Source organism: Struthio camelus, chromosome 3 (assembly GCF_040807025.1).
Source record: "Struthio camelus isolate bStrCam1 chromosome 3, bStrCam1.hap1, whole genome shotgun sequence".
Taxonomy (NCBI): Eukaryota; Metazoa; Chordata; class Aves; order Struthioniformes; family Struthionidae; genus Struthio; species Struthio camelus.
This window is the reverse complement of record NC_090944.1, coordinates 134,254,479-134,273,574: the sequence shown is the minus strand read 5'-3', so window position 1 is coordinate 134,273,574 and position 19,096 is coordinate 134,254,479. Positions and strand designations below refer to the sequence as shown.

The following is a 19,096-nucleotide window of genomic DNA, read 5'->3' as shown; positions in this document are numbered from 1 at the left end:
AGTTGGCAAAGGCGATTTATAAGAATTCTCATATTTGGTTAAGCCATAACGAAGTAAAACTTGTCAAAAATGGTAACAATGTGCAAAACCCAGAGCAAAACCACTTTGCACTATTACTGCCCTGTAAAACATGTATCTTGGCAAATTATTTTATACAGGCATAAAAATGGTCACCGACTTTTGATTGAGATCTGATGCAAAGAAAACAAGCCATCACAGCAATGACTGTGATGTAAAAATAGATTAGTGATGAAAATTTTGTGACTCTTTCAGGAAGCGTCTCTCTGCCACCTCGAACAGCGCTGTCGTGGCAATCAGATTGACCTCACGCTGAAATGAAGCTGGTGGTTGTTCAGAAAAGACAGGAACGAACAACGTGGAAATAGTTCTTTCTGAAGGGAATATGGCTAGTTCCCAAAGCAAAATGTGGAATACCGTCAACTTCCCCCTCCCTCAACCAATAGCTTCCAAATGCTACACAAAGCTGCTTTAAAAATGTGTATTCAATGTGCTTTAGAAAAATAAAACATAGTTGTCCTATGAACTGAAGGGCTAATGCAGCTTAGTGTCTTATTGCTGTGTAGATTTTCTGATGCCTAAGAAGGTCTGAGCTCCACTGAAGGCTCTCCTACCATGGGGATAGTCATAGCGCTCCCTACCCCAGGGGGATTCTCTATGAAGAGCATTCACACTGCAGCCTTTATTGCTGTAGGGGTAATAGCAACATCCGCCTTTTTTAGCTGGCTGTTTGCTTTCACAACACATTTAGGAACTCTCTACTTTTGAGACCACTAGCCCTCTGCAATATTTGCTTCCAGCTGGTTATCGGTTCTTAAGTTATTTCAGGACAGAAGAGGATCTGGGGGATGTAGAATGGGCAGTCAATATTTTCAGAAACCTTGCCTCTCTAAGAAACTACTCAGAGTATCTCAATATTATCAAAAACGTTAGTGGGTATAACAAATCACTGCCAGTTTTACAAAGCACAGATTCAAGACTGACATATTTTCTTTTACTCTATCCTTAATAAAAATCTTTCTCACATAACCTCTGCCCCCTTAATAAACGTAAGCACTGCTGTGAATACAAAAAAATATTAGCTTGAAATTAAAACCAATGCAGTTATTAAGAACTAGAATCCACACTTTCTTCTTTTGTAGAACTCTCACAAAAGAACTTAATCTGATCAGTGTAGAATTATATGGTCTCCATTTTCCTGGGAAATGTGGCATATCTAGCGATAAGAACAGTGTAGACAAGCTGCAGAGAAAAGGAAGTCACTTTTACTAGTACAGCACTACAGCAGCTTGATTTACACAGCACAAAAGTGTGAACTGTCACTACATGTATTAGGAAACAGCGAGTACTGGGAAGAATACAGAGATGCTACAACGCTAGTTCAGTAGCCCAATTTGTATATTTAATAATAATAAATTTTAAAAAAGCTAAATCCGTGAGAATACTAAGGGGTCTCACGAGTGCTTTTAGAGTTACAGAGTAACATTACTCATAAAAGATCCACTAATTAAATCTTCAAAATAATCTATGAGCAAAACACCATTTTATCTGAAGCTTATTTGCAGGAGTAGTGTTGCATGATACCAGATTAAAGACAAAGACTGGGAACTAGAAGTACAAAGAATTTTGCATGTTAAACCAAAACTTTGTGCAGTTATCTTCACATATGGAAAATCAACAGTCAAACTCAGAAACACAACAGAAGTCACACACAAAGATCACCCATCTGAAAACACAACTGTAAGGACGATACTATGATTCTTCACACAGGAAAAATACAGTAGGCAAAATGTGTGAGCTGTCTTCTTTAGAGAAAACAAAATTTTCACTGTTAGAGAAAAACTGTATAGAAAGAAATGCAAAAGGTACAATTTCCACTAATCAACCAGCATTTAGCAATCATTACCAGGTACAGCACCTAAGATAACGCAAAGAGATCTTGTTCTGTGCATGATGTTATCTGCCTCAGTTACCACCACTAACAAATGTTCAGACTGAAAAAAAGAAGTCTAAAAATTTAGCTAACAGAACTCTTGAGCTACTGAGCACAAATTAAGTTATCCCTTTACCATAAATAACAAATCAAGAACGAATTTTCTACAATTTAAGATGAGACACGTTAGGGAAAGTTCTCAGCATAAGCTAGGAGTCAAACTCCTCCTAAATTTCGCTGCAAACGTCACAATAGGGACAGGTGTCATTTATCCGCTATCACAACAACTGAAAGCAGTAACCTACAGGCTCTTCTGCCACTTACTGCTAAAGATGATAGATCGTATAAACTGCTTACTACAATCTACAGAAATTGCAAATTTAGCTGCCAGGTTATTAATATTGAAATTGGAAGAAAAGAAGGTTTCAAAGTGGTAAATTAGTAGTAAAGTAGTAAATTAGCAATAGGCAGAATGCTGGTGACCTACAGAAATCCCACAAAAAAACACTGGGTCTGCTGCTGCATCTAGATCTACATTGCTGGTGACCAGTATACCGTTACACTATGAGAACTGATGAAAGCTCTATTGGTCAACCCAGGAATGAGGGAATAGTACAGTTTATTATGACTCTTTATAACAAAGGAAGTAGTCCAAGCCCTAGGTTACTCCTGATGCTAAAATAATAATAAAATCCAAGCCAAATTTAGTGAAGGAACGTTTTTCCATCTGCTTTCCTAGAAAGCAACACGCTCCTCTTCACCTAATGACTTTGCTACAATTACCTTGCCTTTGATGTCCAGAGATTAGATTTACTGAATACGCTTTCCTCAGGCTGAACACAGACACCATTCAGAAAAATAACGACTGTAGCACTGCACTTGTTCAGCAGCGTGCCCAGCTGCAAGTCCAGAACTCAGGTGCTCTGCAAGCTGTCTAAGTCCTTACGGATGTGGCCTCGTTATCGTTATTATTACTATGCCCTAAACACTTAGGGTCTACTTTACCCAAAGCTTTTTTTTTTTTTTTAAATAGAATTACCTCTCTGGACAAGATCACCACATAATCAGAAAAACCCCAGTGCTGTCCCAAAGGAGAAAATGGAAAGAAAACAGTGTCAGAGTCTACTTAGACAAATTAAACATTGCTATGGAACCGCAGCCTAAGCTAAAAAGCTGCTGTGGTCAAGCTGCTGTCCATAAAGATACATTAATAATGGAACATGTTTTCTTCCAGTGTTTTCTAAGATCATGGTTCAGTTAAACAGCAAAGCAAACTTCAGAGCCTACATTCTCTTTGCAGCAGTCATTAAAACAGTAAAAGCAGTCATATTTGAAAAGATTATTTTTTGAAGGGTCTGAAGAGAGGGGTAGGAGCTTAAATTACGAATACACAACTGTGAGCTTCCTCACTTAGAGAAAAATATGGGTGCATAACAGTGACAATGGAACAACCTCCAACAGGTTTTATCGCTCACAAACAAGTGACAGGCATGTAGACTTGCACTCCTCCTGTAATGGGAGCCTTAAGCATAATCCTGGTTTGTGTTTACAAATTAAGCAAGACAAAACACCCATTCTTGTAAGTCAGTTCATAAGGATCAACTGAACGCAGATGAGCAGGAGACTAGCAATAATTACCCCTCTGCTCAGAGCTTACTGTCTAATAAAATACAGGCATGAAAGTGTTTAGGAATACAAGGAGTATTTCACCTAATCTCATCCTCAGTTTCAACAACAGTAGCTCCCTCATAATCACACTGAAAGAGGGAAATAAAAGTTACAAGACGTACTAAATAGGAAAAATTGCAGTGTTTCTGAAAATTGCTGAGTATATTTATAATTTAAAGATACTAGTCATACTGTATGATTTCCAGGAATGCAAGGGGAGGTGTTTAAATATCGGACAAAGAAAAAAGAAGCCATCTCCCACAAAATGCATTGAAAAATAAGAATTTGGTGCAGTCTATTCCATCCCAGGGGCAATCAAGTAACTTCAGACACATTTTTACATGGCTCACAGAAAAAAAATCCTCTCAATCAGAAATGGTTTGACATTATCTGAACTCCTTGGGCAAGGAAATCATTCTTAAGCTGGACCTTGCCATGCTGTTATATTTTACTGTAAATCTGAAAGATTACAACTAAAGCAATGTTGAAACAATATGTCCTAGTCTATGGTGACCGCAAAGTTAAGGTTGGCATTGTGCAGTGTAATGCAGTTATTCGTAACAGTATTCAAACAGAGTAACATTATTAGTCTAGGAAGAGCCCAAGGCAGCAGATTCATAACACAGGTAACTGAAGTGCCAGGAACTTTCCCTAGCCCTCAACAGCAACTGCCAATGGAAGATCAACCTATTTGAAAAGGCTGAAAGAGGAAGGCGGGGGGGGGGGGAAGTCTATGTTCTGATCTTCTCTTTCATCTCTGTCTGAAAAAAGATGTAAATTATGAGCAGCTACCTCCGTGTCTTGAGCTCTTTTTAAGTAACTTAGCAGCAAGAGAGCAACAATCACATTTGAAGCCATGCTATTACACATACCCACAATATTTAATATATTATTTAACTTGAAGTTGTCATTACCTGTCCAATCTTCCTACGTTCTAATGTACAAAGAGCAATTCTGCTGTAAAACTTAGGAATAAAGCTGCACCGTCCAAGTCTGCTATTCAATTTATGACCAATTTTTCAAAAGCACATAGGTGGTTAAGGAGTTTCATCTCATTCTCAATTCAAAACACAGGCACTAGCCATTGGAAAAAAAAAATCAGGACACAACACCATCAATTTCCTCTAAATCACTTTAAGAACACTGGTAAAAACATTAAAAACAGCTTCTCTACAAGAAGCAGTCTATTTCATTTTAACTGTATAATAAAACCGTTCCCCATGTTCTACCCTAGCCACCTACTAAGTGGGATATATAAATGAGAACCTAAGACACTAATTTCCAGCCTTTTTATGCTTGTATTGGTATTAAATGAACTTTAGAAATCTTACTTAATTTTCAGTTTACAATGCATTTTACTTATGAAAAAATATTTATCTTGTAATTCTCAAGAAAGAATAAATGTAAAATTTGCAGTATCATAATTGTGCTGAACTGTCTTGGTTTTAATGCCAAACCTTGCCTCCTGAACTCCAAGCACTATAACTTTATTAGTGTCAGATCTGTCAGTGTGGCTGTCTGCTGGTGCAGTTACTCTTCTTACTTCTTCCATTTGAGTAGCGGATCCCTTGTAAGAGCAAGTTTTCAGCATGATGGAAATCTCCTCAAAGTCCTTTTATCCCATTTTCTAGTACAGACTTGAAATATTAGTTCCAATAAAATTTCTGAAAAGTTTTTACATCATTCAGAAGCCTATTATTTAGCATGCACTAGAATTAACTTGAGAACAAAACATTTTCTATTACTATTAGAAATATTCATTCTATTACTGTTAGAATTCATTCTATTACTATTTGAAACACGAAAATTTATACAACTGCATTTCAGAATATACTTACCCTGGATTATAAAGCATAACTGCTGACAGGTTCTCACAAGATTTTGAAAGATCTGTCATAGACAAGCTGAAGGAAGACAGCAGTCCACTCTAACAACAGACCATAAAATGAAAGTATTAGACAAACACTACCGTGCCTACAAAAAAAAGGTACAACAATAATCAAGATGTGCCTATATCAGGGGGAAAATTGTGGAAAAAAATTAAATAAAACTTAAATTCCCCCAAACACTCATTTAAGCTCACCTTTCTTTTTTCCCTTAGCTTGGCAGCTTCTTTGGGGTGGTTAAAGCGAAACATATTGGTTCTTCCAAGTAATATAACAGCACCTGATGAGAGGAAAGAAAACCACACCATTTACTGACAACATGCTGCACCTGAAAATGCCATATATTTTTTCAATCAACCAAAACGTAAGCAAAGACTTTTATAAAGAACTTAAATTTAGAACTTAAAGTAATAAAGAGTTAAAGTGTATAAAGATGTATGATCACAGCTATGTTAACTGCTGTATATATACGTTCATTCCTTCATGCTCCTACCTAAAAAAAGGACACACAATCATGCACACAAAGATCACTCATGTTGATATAGTTTAGATGAGGAAGGAGAGGAAGCAGCAGAAGCAGCTGCCCCAAACTTTTCCTATACACTCTTTCAACACTGCTACTTTGGAGGCTAGAAACCAGCAAGTGCCAAATGCAACGGGAACGCCCATAACTAAGGCTAAGGACAAACTAACTTTCACTCATCTACTAGTGATCCAAAACAGGTTTGAATCCACGTAAATTGAAATCTCCATTTCTCCATAATTTGTACTCCCACTTACCTTTCTTATCTTTACACAGAACAACACTGAAATCTACCACTATTCAAATCAAGATTATTTAGACTTTTATTCCTAATACTTATTTTCAAGGAGAAAAATTAAATTTATATTGCTCTATAAACATCCACTATTGTGTTTAATCAAGTACAGGTCACAAATAACGTGTTTTCGGGCATTTGCTATCATATTTTGAAGAAACTGGCATCAGGATTAATACTTCCCTACGAAAAAATATATTGTCAGTGATGTCTCTCTGCTGTCATGAAATGGAAGTCTTCTAAGTTAACCACCGCAGAATCAATCATTTATCTGTCAGTGGGATGCATTTTTTAAAAAAAGAAGCTGCTATTACAATTATAGTCTGAAAGAACTGCATTTACACTGCTCACTGCAAACAAATTGTTACCATCTGAGAATGAAATACTGTCACTAGCTAAGAATGCTCCTCTGAAAATTAGCTTAATCAAGAATATCAACCCAAGTAAGATCACTCAGTCTTAGCAAAGTCAATGGCAAAAATCACTGTAGTCACGGTGTCACTCCTTACTGTCTACATCACACCTCAATTTTGGATCATACTAACATTTTATCCCAGTCTAATCTTAAACAGAAATACCTTTCATAAATTTGTATGTAGGTTTGTATTGCAAAGACATTCTGATCCCATCGTCGTAATTTATGTGATGCTGCAGGTTAGCCTTTCCCTCACAAAGTGCACTGGGCACACTTTTTGTCTAAGCATATTAAAAAGGGTCCCTGCTGGTCATGACTGCTATAGTGAAAGCACTAAAACTCCTTCTATTCTACAACTGCTTCATATGCTCACAGTTTTCCCCAAATATGTATCTGCTCCATATGTATCTTGCTGTTTGCCTGGAGCAGGTTTTTGATTATTTTAGCAGAGGAAGCAGCGAGGATTTCAGTGAAATCTCTTCAGCTTGGAACGAAGATTAAAATAATTAGTTGCACACATTTTTGACCACATCATTAAATGGAAACAGCTTAAGTGAATTTTAAATTCAGAATGAGTAAAACTGTAGATAACTGTTCTTAACTTTACAAATGTAAAAAGCAAACAGTCATGATCATGACTGTTTAACAAGATCATGAACATTTGAAAATGACTGACTGATCAAATGAACAACTGCTCTGTTTCTCTCTTAGTGCACCTCCAAATCCCATGATCATGCTCATGGCAGGAGATTTGGCATAGGTCTGAACACGTGGAAGGAGAACAGATACGCGGCCTGTCGACAACATGAAGCACTCTTACAGAAGTATTTAGTACACTAATATGGCCAGTGGACAGATTGGAACAGGAATTACAGCTCCTCCCCCATTAAATTCCTCTTTTGTATCTAAGCATGTTACAGATATTACCGCATGATGCTACTTTTTGTCTCTATAGGGTATTTAATTTTTATAGTATTCTACAATTCAGGCAAAACCGCACTATCTTAATTCACATTTGACAGAACTTAGGCTGTGATGGTGCTGCTTATCTATTTAGGAAAAAAAGTCTGTATCAAAACTGTTCTGTAATAATATTTCCTAAGCACTATTTTAGATGTCCATTATTATGTTATTGCACAACGCAATTTCCCATCTGAATGCATGTGTGCAAATTGTAGAGTAAATGCTGTCAAGGAAACATAACTGAATTTTCTATGGGTTTTGCTTCCCATTTATTTACTCTAAGGAATAATTCTCACTCTCCTTGAAGGCAAAACGGCAGGAAAAAAAAAAAGAAAAAGTTTTATCAAATACATTGATACTACTAAAAAGACACAAAAAAACAAGCAATAAAAAAAGTCTGCATCATTCGAGGAACTCTTATCCGGTAATTTAGCTAGTTTCCACCTACACATAAGTGATCAGAAAGCATATGAAATAAATAAGGAGAATATATGTTCAAATATCATCAAGAATCACTCAACTACATGGATCAGTATTTTGGAATTATACAAACAAACGTATCTATAATTAATATCCCTAATATTTTAAAAGTTATTTTTAACTAATGAATATAGAGGGAAAAAAACAAAAAAATAAAAGTGGGAGATATCAGCTATGGAAGGGTTGACAGTTTGGCCTAAAAATGGAAAACTCAGCTTAAGTAGAGGATAAATTTAAGGCAAAGGACAAACTCCAGTGTGTGAATATTAATTCAATTATCTCTAGAAATCCTAGCAGATGTTCTTAAGAATAAAAAAATACTGTAGAAAGTTTCATTTACACAAAAAAGGCACATTAACCAGAGTTTACAAATGCTGGAAGTAATCTGAAGAAGGAAGTATTAATTAATTACTATGTCTCTTTTTTTAATCTACATTCTATAACGGTCTAAAAACTTAACACAGTTTCCAATGAATAGTTATTAATAATAAACGGAAACATTTAAATATAACAGCAGTTAATCAGAGATATCTGAAGCAGATATTTAAAGATTCTGGCATTTCCTGCTGTGAGACTAAATGCTACCACAGCTAGGATACACCTATTGTGCACAAGTTGTTAAACAGGTTATTTCATCAAGTTATTCCCATCTGATGTCGTCTTTCAGGCTCAGTCAGGTTAGAAAATCTATGGGGCAGCTTAGGCAGCTGTTCTTCCACAATTTAGTAACTCAAAAGCAACCTTTGCCCTATCTTTTGAGGTGCAATTTTTTTTTTCTTATTTCTTTCTATCTAAAGAAAAGCTAGTTTCCACTCTTCACAGGACAAAAACAAGTCACTATGCGTTACACACTAGGCTTGGAAGAGGGAAATAACATCTTACTTTCTTCTGAGGCCCATAAAATCTTTACTCCCTCTGTAACACAGCAGGCTAAAGCAAAGAAGAGTCATTGCAACTGCAACTCTTGCTCTCCTTGCCATCAATGCCAGTGCTTCTAATGCTAACCATTTATCAATTGGATTACCCAAATATAAGGCAAAGAGGGTTGGACTTTCCCCCTACCCAGAAAGTTTTTCTAAAAAAATATGCCAACCTTAGATTTGCTGCTGAAAAATCTGTCACTTTCTCCATACTACCTGTTCTTTAGTGTTATCTCGCATGTGGCACAAGTCCAGGCCAGGTCACTGTCAGCAAGTCAACTGCCACTTGTCACAAAAGCAAGCTATTATACGCCAGAGTATCAGTGATAAACTGCCAGCGGGCCAGCTCTTTACCGAGGTCATGAGTTAAAAACCTCTGTTACCTCTGATCAGCTGGCGTATGCTAACTTGCTCCAGCGGACAGGTCTGTTCTAACTGCTTCACGGCTTCTGGAAACAGCTCAGGTGGTGCTGAGAACCCAGCTGAAATGATGGGACCATGCTCAGGCTGCCTGTGCGACAGTGTTTGTGAAGTACGGAAAAAGAGGTTGGACAGTAAAGATGCATGAGGGCGAGGAACATGTAATTCCAGGCCCAGTTTGCACCCATACAGGACCATACATTTAGGTATGCAGAAGGATGGGGATGGACTGTGGAAAAGTAGGTGCATATAGGAAGATGGTGGGAAGAGAGAGGATCCTAGTTTCAGAATTATGGTTGGGTGTGCCAGTACAATATATGCTAGGAAGATTCTTCCTATCTTCAAGATGTTTTTTCTTTCCTCCTAGAAGGGCAAAGTGTAAAAATGGATGTGCTGACCACACCATTCCTTCATTTTCCATTATACATGGGCACTGGCACAACTTTTAACGACATTAGCCAAAGGGGTCACTTAGGCTCAGGTTGGGTTAACCTGCAGGGCGTGCACTCTGTAGAGAAGGGCTGCTTCTATGAACCTGGAGATGTTGCAGAAAGTACTTGAAACATTTCACCTTCCCTGAGCCATTCCAGATGACCAAAGGCAACCTGCTCTGGATAGTAAAGGCATGTCTTTTAGCTCCCAAAGCATGAAACGGTGCCAAGCAAGGGGATCCACAGTGAATGAAAACCCAGTCTTGGGTGACTTTAGGTAAATACCGGATTTTAAAAATGTATTTGCTTGCCAAGAATCAGTAAAAACATGATGTAAACACTTTCAAAAATGTCTGTTACTAGAAAGCATGACTTACTTTTCCAAATGATGGCAGAAAGTTCTAGATAACTCATGTTACGCTTACCATTCCTTGGAGGCAAGAAACAATCCTCTTCCATTACCCTTTCTTCCCTCATCTATGAATAAACCCATTTACAGCCTGAGCTTTCCCTTCACTTGCCTCAGGCCAAAACATGTAGACCTGCCTGTTGCTACCATGTACACAGAAACATGCCTGAGGCAAATAAAAATGAGCGCTGTGATAAGCAGCCAACCTTAAAAAAAAAAAAAAACACACACACACAAAAAAACCCAAAACAAAAAAAAACACCTGTAAGCTTGGGTGCTAAAGAAAACGTCAGTGGAAATGAAAGACTAATTTGATGAAAATTGACTATCTGTAACAGAAACAACAACTGCATTGCTCTCTTATTTTGCATGAAGAAATAAGACACTTCACAGCGTCAACATCTCCTTTCCACACCAAAATTCCTTACTTTCTGAAAGCAAAATTTGGAAGCACTTGTTTGAGTTTAGAAAAGATGCAAGATTACCTCATTCAACACTGTCCTTTCTACTGAACTCTTCATTTGTTCAGGTAAGTTTGCTCTGAGTGTTTCTTCCCAGGGATGCAAAGTGATATGTTTTTCAGTAGCAGAGCTGTGTCACAGCCCCAATGCTAAAAGGAAAAGTATTCCGGGTGCTCCTGGAAGAAAAGCTGAGAACCCTGCTGTAGCATTCATCACCTTAGTTGTTAGCCAGTCCTTTCCAGGCCATTATTGCACACCTTTGTCTCCAGCTGTCCCAGCTGCTTCTTCATTTCCAGATTTCAAAGCTTCTACACTGAAATTAATAATTCTCTAACCTTTCTCCATTAGGGCTAGCCTCCTCCTTTGTGTCATTTTACTACGCCTGCGCCTGCAGTTAACAGATACTCCAGCTGAATCTGCTGCTATACAAGAAGACTTGGCAAGAGAGCGTTAAGCAGGATCAGCTGGCCTGAAACTCTGGAAAAAAAAAAAAAAAGCCTCTGACACCCTTTTCTTTGTATACAGATTGCTTTTTGTTGTTTTTTTTTTTTAATATCGCAGCAATCTGGGCAATCTGTTGTAGAGTTTACTTTATGTATAAATTTTGAATGAAATTAATTACTAACTCATACTCAAGATGGTGACATAGCTAAAGTTAGTAAAGGACTCTCTTTTCACCACATAGCAGTTCTCTGACTGAATAAAACCTCCAAAGCTCTCCTAATTGCAGAGGAGAAGAAAAGGAATCAAAGTTAAAATGAATTTAACAATAAGCCCCTTATAATCAGACAGCGTTTTCAGTGCTGTTGCCAGAAAGAAAAAAAAAAGGACACTGTATAAAAATTGCATTATTCTGGTCAATACCTTGGTTTAGTTGTGTGGCTTCTGTAATCTGAATACCATTCACAGAACACTGAGCTCCATTCAGTGGTATTAGATTCACAGTACCATTGAGATTTTCAAAGATGCAATGCTCACTCTCCAAATCAAGGCCATGAAGAACTAAAACACACAGAAATAAAATAGCATGATTAGTCTCTTAACAACTAGTAAGATTAGCAATTCGATATTAATTTATCATGGACATATGGCACTACCTATTTGAAAATGTCTTTTCTCTTTATTCTGAATGATGCTTTGTTCCTTCCCTCATCAATTCCTACCTTTCAGCAACTGTATGCCTTGAAGGTTTGCCCTGTTTATTGCTTTATTTCAATGGAAAGAGAAGTGTTTTGGTTTTTTTGTGTAATCTTCTTTTCTCCCATGTTTTGGCACCAGATTAATATATGTTTATTTACATTTGATAGAAAACTGGAAAGTAAGTTTACGCACTTGTAGAAACTGTTTTTTTTTTTTTTATCAGTTTCACTGAGTAATAATGAAAAAATATTGACCTTAAAGCAATTTTACTTAAATCTGATGAGACAGGATATAATATCTGATCACAGATTATTAAAAATGGCTAAAATAAGGTTCTTATGGTTTATTACATTCAGGCCTTCTACCAATCATTTCTGTTACTTTCCTTCTCTTCTTTTGCAAACCCTTGCATGATTGTATCTACAGAAACAAAGAGGAAAGTTTTACATATCATGCTGTCTATTACTACAAAGCAGCACATAGGTGTTCTAGTTTCATGTAATTTATTTAGAAATTTAAATCTAGGCATCTTTTGCCCAAAGAAAACACAGAAATAAGTTATTTGGCTCTCAATTTCTCATTTGAGAACCAAAGAGTTTGGCTTATTTATTGAAACTCCCTTCAAGCAACATTTGTGACAAGGCAGTCCGCTATTGGCACTCATTTGCATTGCTATCAAGTGAATAAGAAAATCAGTACGAAAAGCCTACCCACTTTCCATCAACTTGCAGAATTGTCATCAATGTGAATCTAAAGTGCAAAGATTGCTTTAGCTATAACAATATAGCAATACTGTCATTACACAAAGGTTAAGAGAACGATTATGCATCAATTATGACAGGTGCTGCACAAAGAGGGACAGTATTTCTACAGAACCATATTTAAAGTCTATGAGAAAGAAATTAACAATAAACCTCAGTATGTACAAATAACAACATAATTTAAGGCCAGAAGCTATTTTAGAAGTTATGCTTTTTGAGACAAATCTTACATAACTCAGATCTCTTATAAGATTTTGAAAGATAAAAATATGCAAGAACATATGGGCAACTAATTGAAATGGGGAAAAAAAATGATGACATTCATTCATATGTTAAAACATTGGATGAACGAAAAACAACTGAAAGAAGAAGGAATGTGAAAAAAAACCAGCTTCCTTACCAATATCCTGTTCTGTCATAGCATCTTCTCTGCCAACATACGTTTGGCCCTCCTAATTAAGACAAAATATATGTTATTTTCAGCTGACCTCCTTCCCTCCCCTGTGAAGATATAATTTATCCTTCCACTTTCTCACAGCATCCTCGACCAAGCACATGTTTGTACATATATGAAAGAATCAGATAAGATTTTTAGAATGCTTTCATAGAGCAGCGCTTATTGTACGGTGTTGTTAGAAAATTCAAGTTTTAACTGTCTTGCATAGAACCACCTTTGTGGCAATTAATCTAGATCTGGATTTCAATTTAAGCTTTACAACAAGAAGGAGGAGAAACCAATATACATGGGTAGGAATGTCATACATCTTTCACTGGTTGAACAGTAGACCTGCAGGATAAACCTAAGCAATAAACTGACATAGTATAATTTGAATCCTTTACAATCTCTTAACAGTTTATCTAACCTGAGTGGAATAATGTAACAAACACTTACTACATTTAGATAGCAAATAAATACTATAATTTGTCTACTCAAAAATCACAAGGCACTTAAAGGTAGTGGAAATACAGACATTTATTTACCTTCAAGTGATACAAGATGATACCAGTACTAAGAAGATCATCATCAATGCCAATTAGATGAGGCAGTTCAGAATCTAACACAACACCTATCCCTTCTTTCCTAAGAGCCAAGGTTTGTTCCTGTAATGGACAAAAGTAAGTTAGGCAAGAAACACTGCTCTTCATTCTCTTCCTAAACCACGTTTAATATAACTTAATCTAGGCAATATCGCAAAAAAAATATAAGCAGAATTTTTAATGTTTTAAATGTGATTTTTATATTTCCAATGAGTATTCCAAGCTTGATGTTCAGGAAGTCTGTGAAGGTGTTATTTGAAAGAAGCCAAACAGTTGAATTACACCAGATAAGGAAGATCAAACAAGAGAATAATAAAGAAATGAAGGAAACAAGCTATGTACCACCTCGCATGAAGTTTAAGTAGAACTTAAAGCTAAACAAAATTCAGTACAGCTAGGGAATGTAAAACTGAATGCTCTTTGGTGAGCCTTTAAATAAACTGAACCTTCCTCAAAAAAAATGTGGACATCTGGAAACCCAGTAAGCCTAAATAGTTAAAGCATCCTCCAATATAATGGAAGCACTGACAACAGTAGGAGAAAAAAAAGTATAAAGTATTTGCAGCATATAATTTCAATTCTTCGAAATTTTTGGGGCTGCATTCTGCAACAATTACTCATAGCATAAAGTATCATTCAGCTGGAGTATAAGTGGACAAATTTAACCTTGAGTGAAAAAATCATTTTTAGTAATTCTTTTATGTAATATTAATTAGATAATGTGTGCAATAAATAACAGATTAAATATAGCTTTGAAATGAGTTTTAGTATTTCTAAAGTTCTTTTTTCAAGTTGACATCAAATCCTATTGGCTTTTAGGCATGGGAAGATAATGACGTCAGACACTGAATACCTTCGAAATGAGCCAATTTTTCTATCTACCCAGCTAAGCCATTATGAGCCAAGGAACACCGACAACTCAGCAAGGGAGGCACTATAAACAACTATCACCGCTGCATGTTATGAGGCACACACTTTTTTCTCTTCGTGTTAGCAAACACAGAAAATAAATTTTCTGACAACAGTATGACTACTGCTTTTCTATGTCATTGATATGCATCCTTCAGAGCCAACCAAGACAGCACTTGCGAGAAAACCTGGATAGACTGTAATACACATTTACCTAAGCATAGACAAATCTGAATGAAGAAGATAGATGTAGTAACTATCACAGAATGGTTGAGGCTAGAAGGGACCTCGGGAGATCATCTAGTCCAACCCCACTGCTCAAGCAGGGTCACCTAGAGTACATTGCACAGGATTGTGTCCAGGCGGGTTTTGAATATCTCCAGAGAAGGTGGCTCTACAACCTCTCTGGGCAACCTGTGCCAGTGTTCAGTCACCCTCAGTCTCATTCCCCTGTACAATATAAAATGTTGTCAATGTTGATATTGGTAAAAAAAAAAAAAAAAAAAGATCTTTGTAACTACACATGCAAGTGGGCAAAATGGTATGACGGTTCAACATACAAAAGATACTCCAAAACAAAACAGGAAATCCTACTCTGCTAATGGATGAATTAAAAGTTCTCCAGCATTCAGAAAGAACGAAAAAAGCTGTGATTAATGCTGCCCTGCAGCTCTCCCACATTCAAACCGCATTCAGCTACTCCTTGATATTATAAAAGTGTCACCCCATAAAACGAAAAAAATCAGCTTAAATCATTGTTCAAGTGAAAAAGTAATTGCAGACAAAAATATCTATCACATATTAAATATTTATTGAGTGGCATCTACCGTTATACATAATTTATAATGCTCCTACATGACAAGGCTGAAGACTTAAAATACTGAGGACCAGTGGCCGTTTACACAATTGCTGGCACCTTTGGCCCAGTGGAACTGATAAAATATTAAGAGCTGAACATTTTTTCCAGCATAACAAAGCATTCACCAGAATCCATAACTGAGGGAAAAAAAGACTTCCCAGGCCAGGAGGTAAGGAAATTATCACTGGGTGAGAAAAATCTATCACAAATAATTAAGAATAAAGAAAAAACGCTTCTTCATTTTAGGGTCTTTAGTATTAAAGACATTTATTTTTACTATATTCTGTCTATTTGGAAAAAAATATGAGCAATTTTTATTTAAAACTGATGTGGTGCTTATTTGTTCAGATCTAAAATTAAAGAACACTAATTGGGTTTCTAAATCCTTATTTTGTAAATGACTAACATTCATACACAGAATGTATCCTTTTGATGGAAGCATTATAAATACAATAAACGCAACAGATGATAGCTGATATTAACTACAATTTTTTTCATTTAATACTTGCTGTAAATTAGTTTTCATCTTCAGATATAATTTACTAAAAACCCTGAATCTGATTCAGGTATCTGGAGCAACTCTTCAAATTTAATCACTTGAATTGAAACATTATTCCATATTCAAAAGCTTCTCTCGTGAAGACTCCAAACTCCTGTGCACTTCTGCCCAAATCCAAATTTCAGAAACCCTGTCACCAAAAGATCTTTAATACTCTCTTCTCCCAAAATGAGAGAGAAGAAAAAGTCCAGAAAGATATAGCTAAATTGTCCCTCTTTCACCCTTGCTGTCATAGCAAGGACACTTCTGAAGGAGGAGGAACCTCTTCTGAAATCAACTGAAGATATGTAAGCTATTATGAGGCGATGAAATGATTAGGCTTGATCCACAGTTTGATTCACTCTCACCTGTACAACACAATTGCAAAAAGCAGTGAATCCATAAGTCAAATGACAGGAGCAGAAAAGGTCGTAGTCCCTAACAAAAAATACTAACTCTGAAAACTTAGGAAAACTCTAGGTGCTATTTAGGAAACCTGAACGAATTGCATCCATCTTATCTTGAATTATCCTTGATCCAAAAAGTGTACAGGAACTCCCTCTGCATTTAAGATGCATTCATAAACTGTGGAAAATAAAGCAAGTGAAGTATTATGCAGACAGGAGCACTCCAGGGAATTTAAATGGCTACTCAGAAAGGTCACCACATGAGTTTTTTTTCTTTTGGAGCTGCTAGATCAAATGGGCTCATTTGAAGAGTAGAAGTTCAATCAGAGCAGAATTCTGACTCAGTACATAAGAAATCACTTTCTTGAGTCAAAGCTAAAATAAGGGGATTATTTTGTTTATTTAAATGATGCTCTTTTGAAATTCAGCTCTGACTCAGGAGTCAGAAATATCCTGATATATTCATGAGCAACTCTGTGACAGATACAGAAGCTATTATGAAACCTTATCCCTTCTCCACAGCTGTATTAAATTTGCTATAATAACCTGAAATGGAAGCATTTCCAAGCCAGCAGGTAAGATATGTTGTGGTAGTTTAGAAACAAAATGTGTAAAGCACCTATTCAGGCCTCCGAACTAATCAAGTTTAACCATCTACAACTGTCCACGACAAAGAAAAGCTATGACACATAGGGTTTCTTTAATATACATGTATATAAATATATGTATGTGTATATATATAGGTGTACCTACATATAAAAGTATGCTTATATGTGTGCATGTGTTTATGTATATTTATATATATATATAAAATAAAGTTTTGAAAATTGAATCACAAAAAGTTTACTTTTTTAACCAACAGCAGATGACATTAAATTAAAAAAGAGCCCAGAAGACATTTCTGTATCCACTGACCAATCTACCAATACAGTGAAACATAAGCAAAATCTCTGCTGTTTTCTACTGCTATTGGTCCAGAACACATAAATAAGTATATGTAACTATTATACTGCTCTATTAATGAACAGAATCTCTTGGAGCACTTCAATTTCCATTATGCTTTCCACTGCAAAAACTCAATTCTTCTATTTAAATATTGAACAGTTAACTGCTGGCACACAGTCCTGAGCAAACACTGTGAGGATACTTTCAGTAAAAATAGAACATGAGGCTGGCCAAGTAAATTGTCCAGCTGTCTATATTTAAATTATAATACCAAATTAAAGAAATTATGGGTAAAAATATGTGATGGCAGAAATCTTGCATTAATATTTAACTATACTCCATAACCAGAGCCAATTCTTCTGCTAATAAGTATTTTAAGTGCATTTGATTTCATTGCAAATATGGCATTATATCGTGGGCCCGCAAAAACGTCTGTAGATCCTCAGTGACCCAGCACAAAGTTCTCTATAAAATATATATACAAACTGTACACAAAGGAAGTTCTTAATTCTTAATTGTTTTTTCCCCAGTTACAGAGGAAATACTCAATTATATTCAGCATAGTTTGCATTTCCTTTAAATCACTCATATTTATCGCTGGGAGTAATGCTTCATATTGCTCAAAGTTTTGCTCAGCAGCCAGAACGTTTACTTCAAAACCCAGCAGACAGGTAGAATTACAGAGATTATGCCAAAAGAGACAGTAAGAAATATAAATGAAACAGCCTCAGCTTTTCATTCCACAATCGAGGTGGAAGAAAAACCCCAGGCTTAACTCACTGAAATCAGAAATTTATTCAACCCCATCCCAGAATGGTGAAAGATGAGGTGCAAGAAATTCCTGTTCCATAGTAGAGGTTTCTAACAAATTCAGGAAGCTGAGGGCTGCTACCATTGAATTACAATTAAAAAAAAAAAAAAAAAGTATGCCCACCCCATGCAAAGCCCATGTGCCTACGGGTGCTCTCAGAGGGCTAGACTGCTTCCACCTCCACAGCTAACCCTTTCAGAAGAGCCTTAGGTTTATCACCTGGCAAAGTACTTCTCTTTCTTGAGAAGGCTCTTGCCTCTTTTGACTGTGATGTGTCTGTGTGCTTGTGGGTGGGTGGTGGGGGCGGAGGGAATAAATTTAGAAGGAAGAGGAGGAGGCAACTGGGGAAAAAAAAAAATGCAAAGGAAAATTAGTTTGACCAGGAAATACAGAAGAAACACCTGGATAAACTGCAGCCACTCTTTACCAGAAAAATGAGAGCAGTTACAGAGAAAAGCAACTAAGCTCTAGAAAGATATGGCTGGCTTTCAGGGAATGCCTAAACAGGCTGATACTCTTCAGGTAAGGAAAGAGAAAATGAGAGGTAATTGCAGGACAGGAAACATGTATAAAACCACGAGTGGGAGAACTCCCCAAAGGGGAACGCTCACTTACTGCTTCTCACAGGACCAGAGAGCTAGGGAGCATAAAAGAAAATTCTTTAGCAGCAAATCAAAAACAGAAGATGATGATCTTCATGCAACACCCTTGTTCAAAAAATGAACTGGATAAACTGTGGGCAAAGGAAGGGAGGGAATCTTTGGTGGACTTTAAGGTACAAGGGTGTAGTCCCAGAGCTCCAAGAACTGCACGCAGAGTCTTTTTCAGCTTTTGGAGAGTTACCTTGCTGGAGACCTCTGCAGAAA

The 19,096-nt window shown here is 36.6% G+C and overlaps 1 protein-coding gene across 12 annotated transcripts in view; it reads right to left on the bottom strand.

Moving 5' to 3' along the window:
• KIF16B (kinesin family member 16B) overlaps positions 1-19,096 on the bottom strand; it is a 146,982-nt gene that overhangs the window by 65,112 nt on the left and 62,774 nt on the right. For 11 of the 12 annotated variants that reach the window (XR_011140542.1, XR_011140541.1, XM_068940410.1 and 8 more), the window contains 5 exons: positions 13,705-13,824; positions 13,124-13,175; positions 11,687-11,824; positions 5,703-5,785; positions 5,458-5,546 (listed from right to left, as the gene is read on the bottom strand). Coding sequence is in view for 10 of the 12 variants with exons in the window: in XM_068940410.1 (XP_068796511.1) it covers positions 5,458-5,546; positions 5,703-5,785; positions 11,687-11,824; positions 13,124-13,175; positions 13,705-13,824 (482 nt within the window). In the remaining 2 variants the exon portion in view is untranslated. Of the gene's footprint in view, positions 1-5,457; positions 5,547-5,702; positions 5,786-10,846; positions 10,975-11,686; positions 11,825-13,123; positions 13,176-13,704; positions 13,825-19,096 lie in introns of those variants that run through there. The other variant, XM_068940408.1, reaches the window with a different exon arrangement.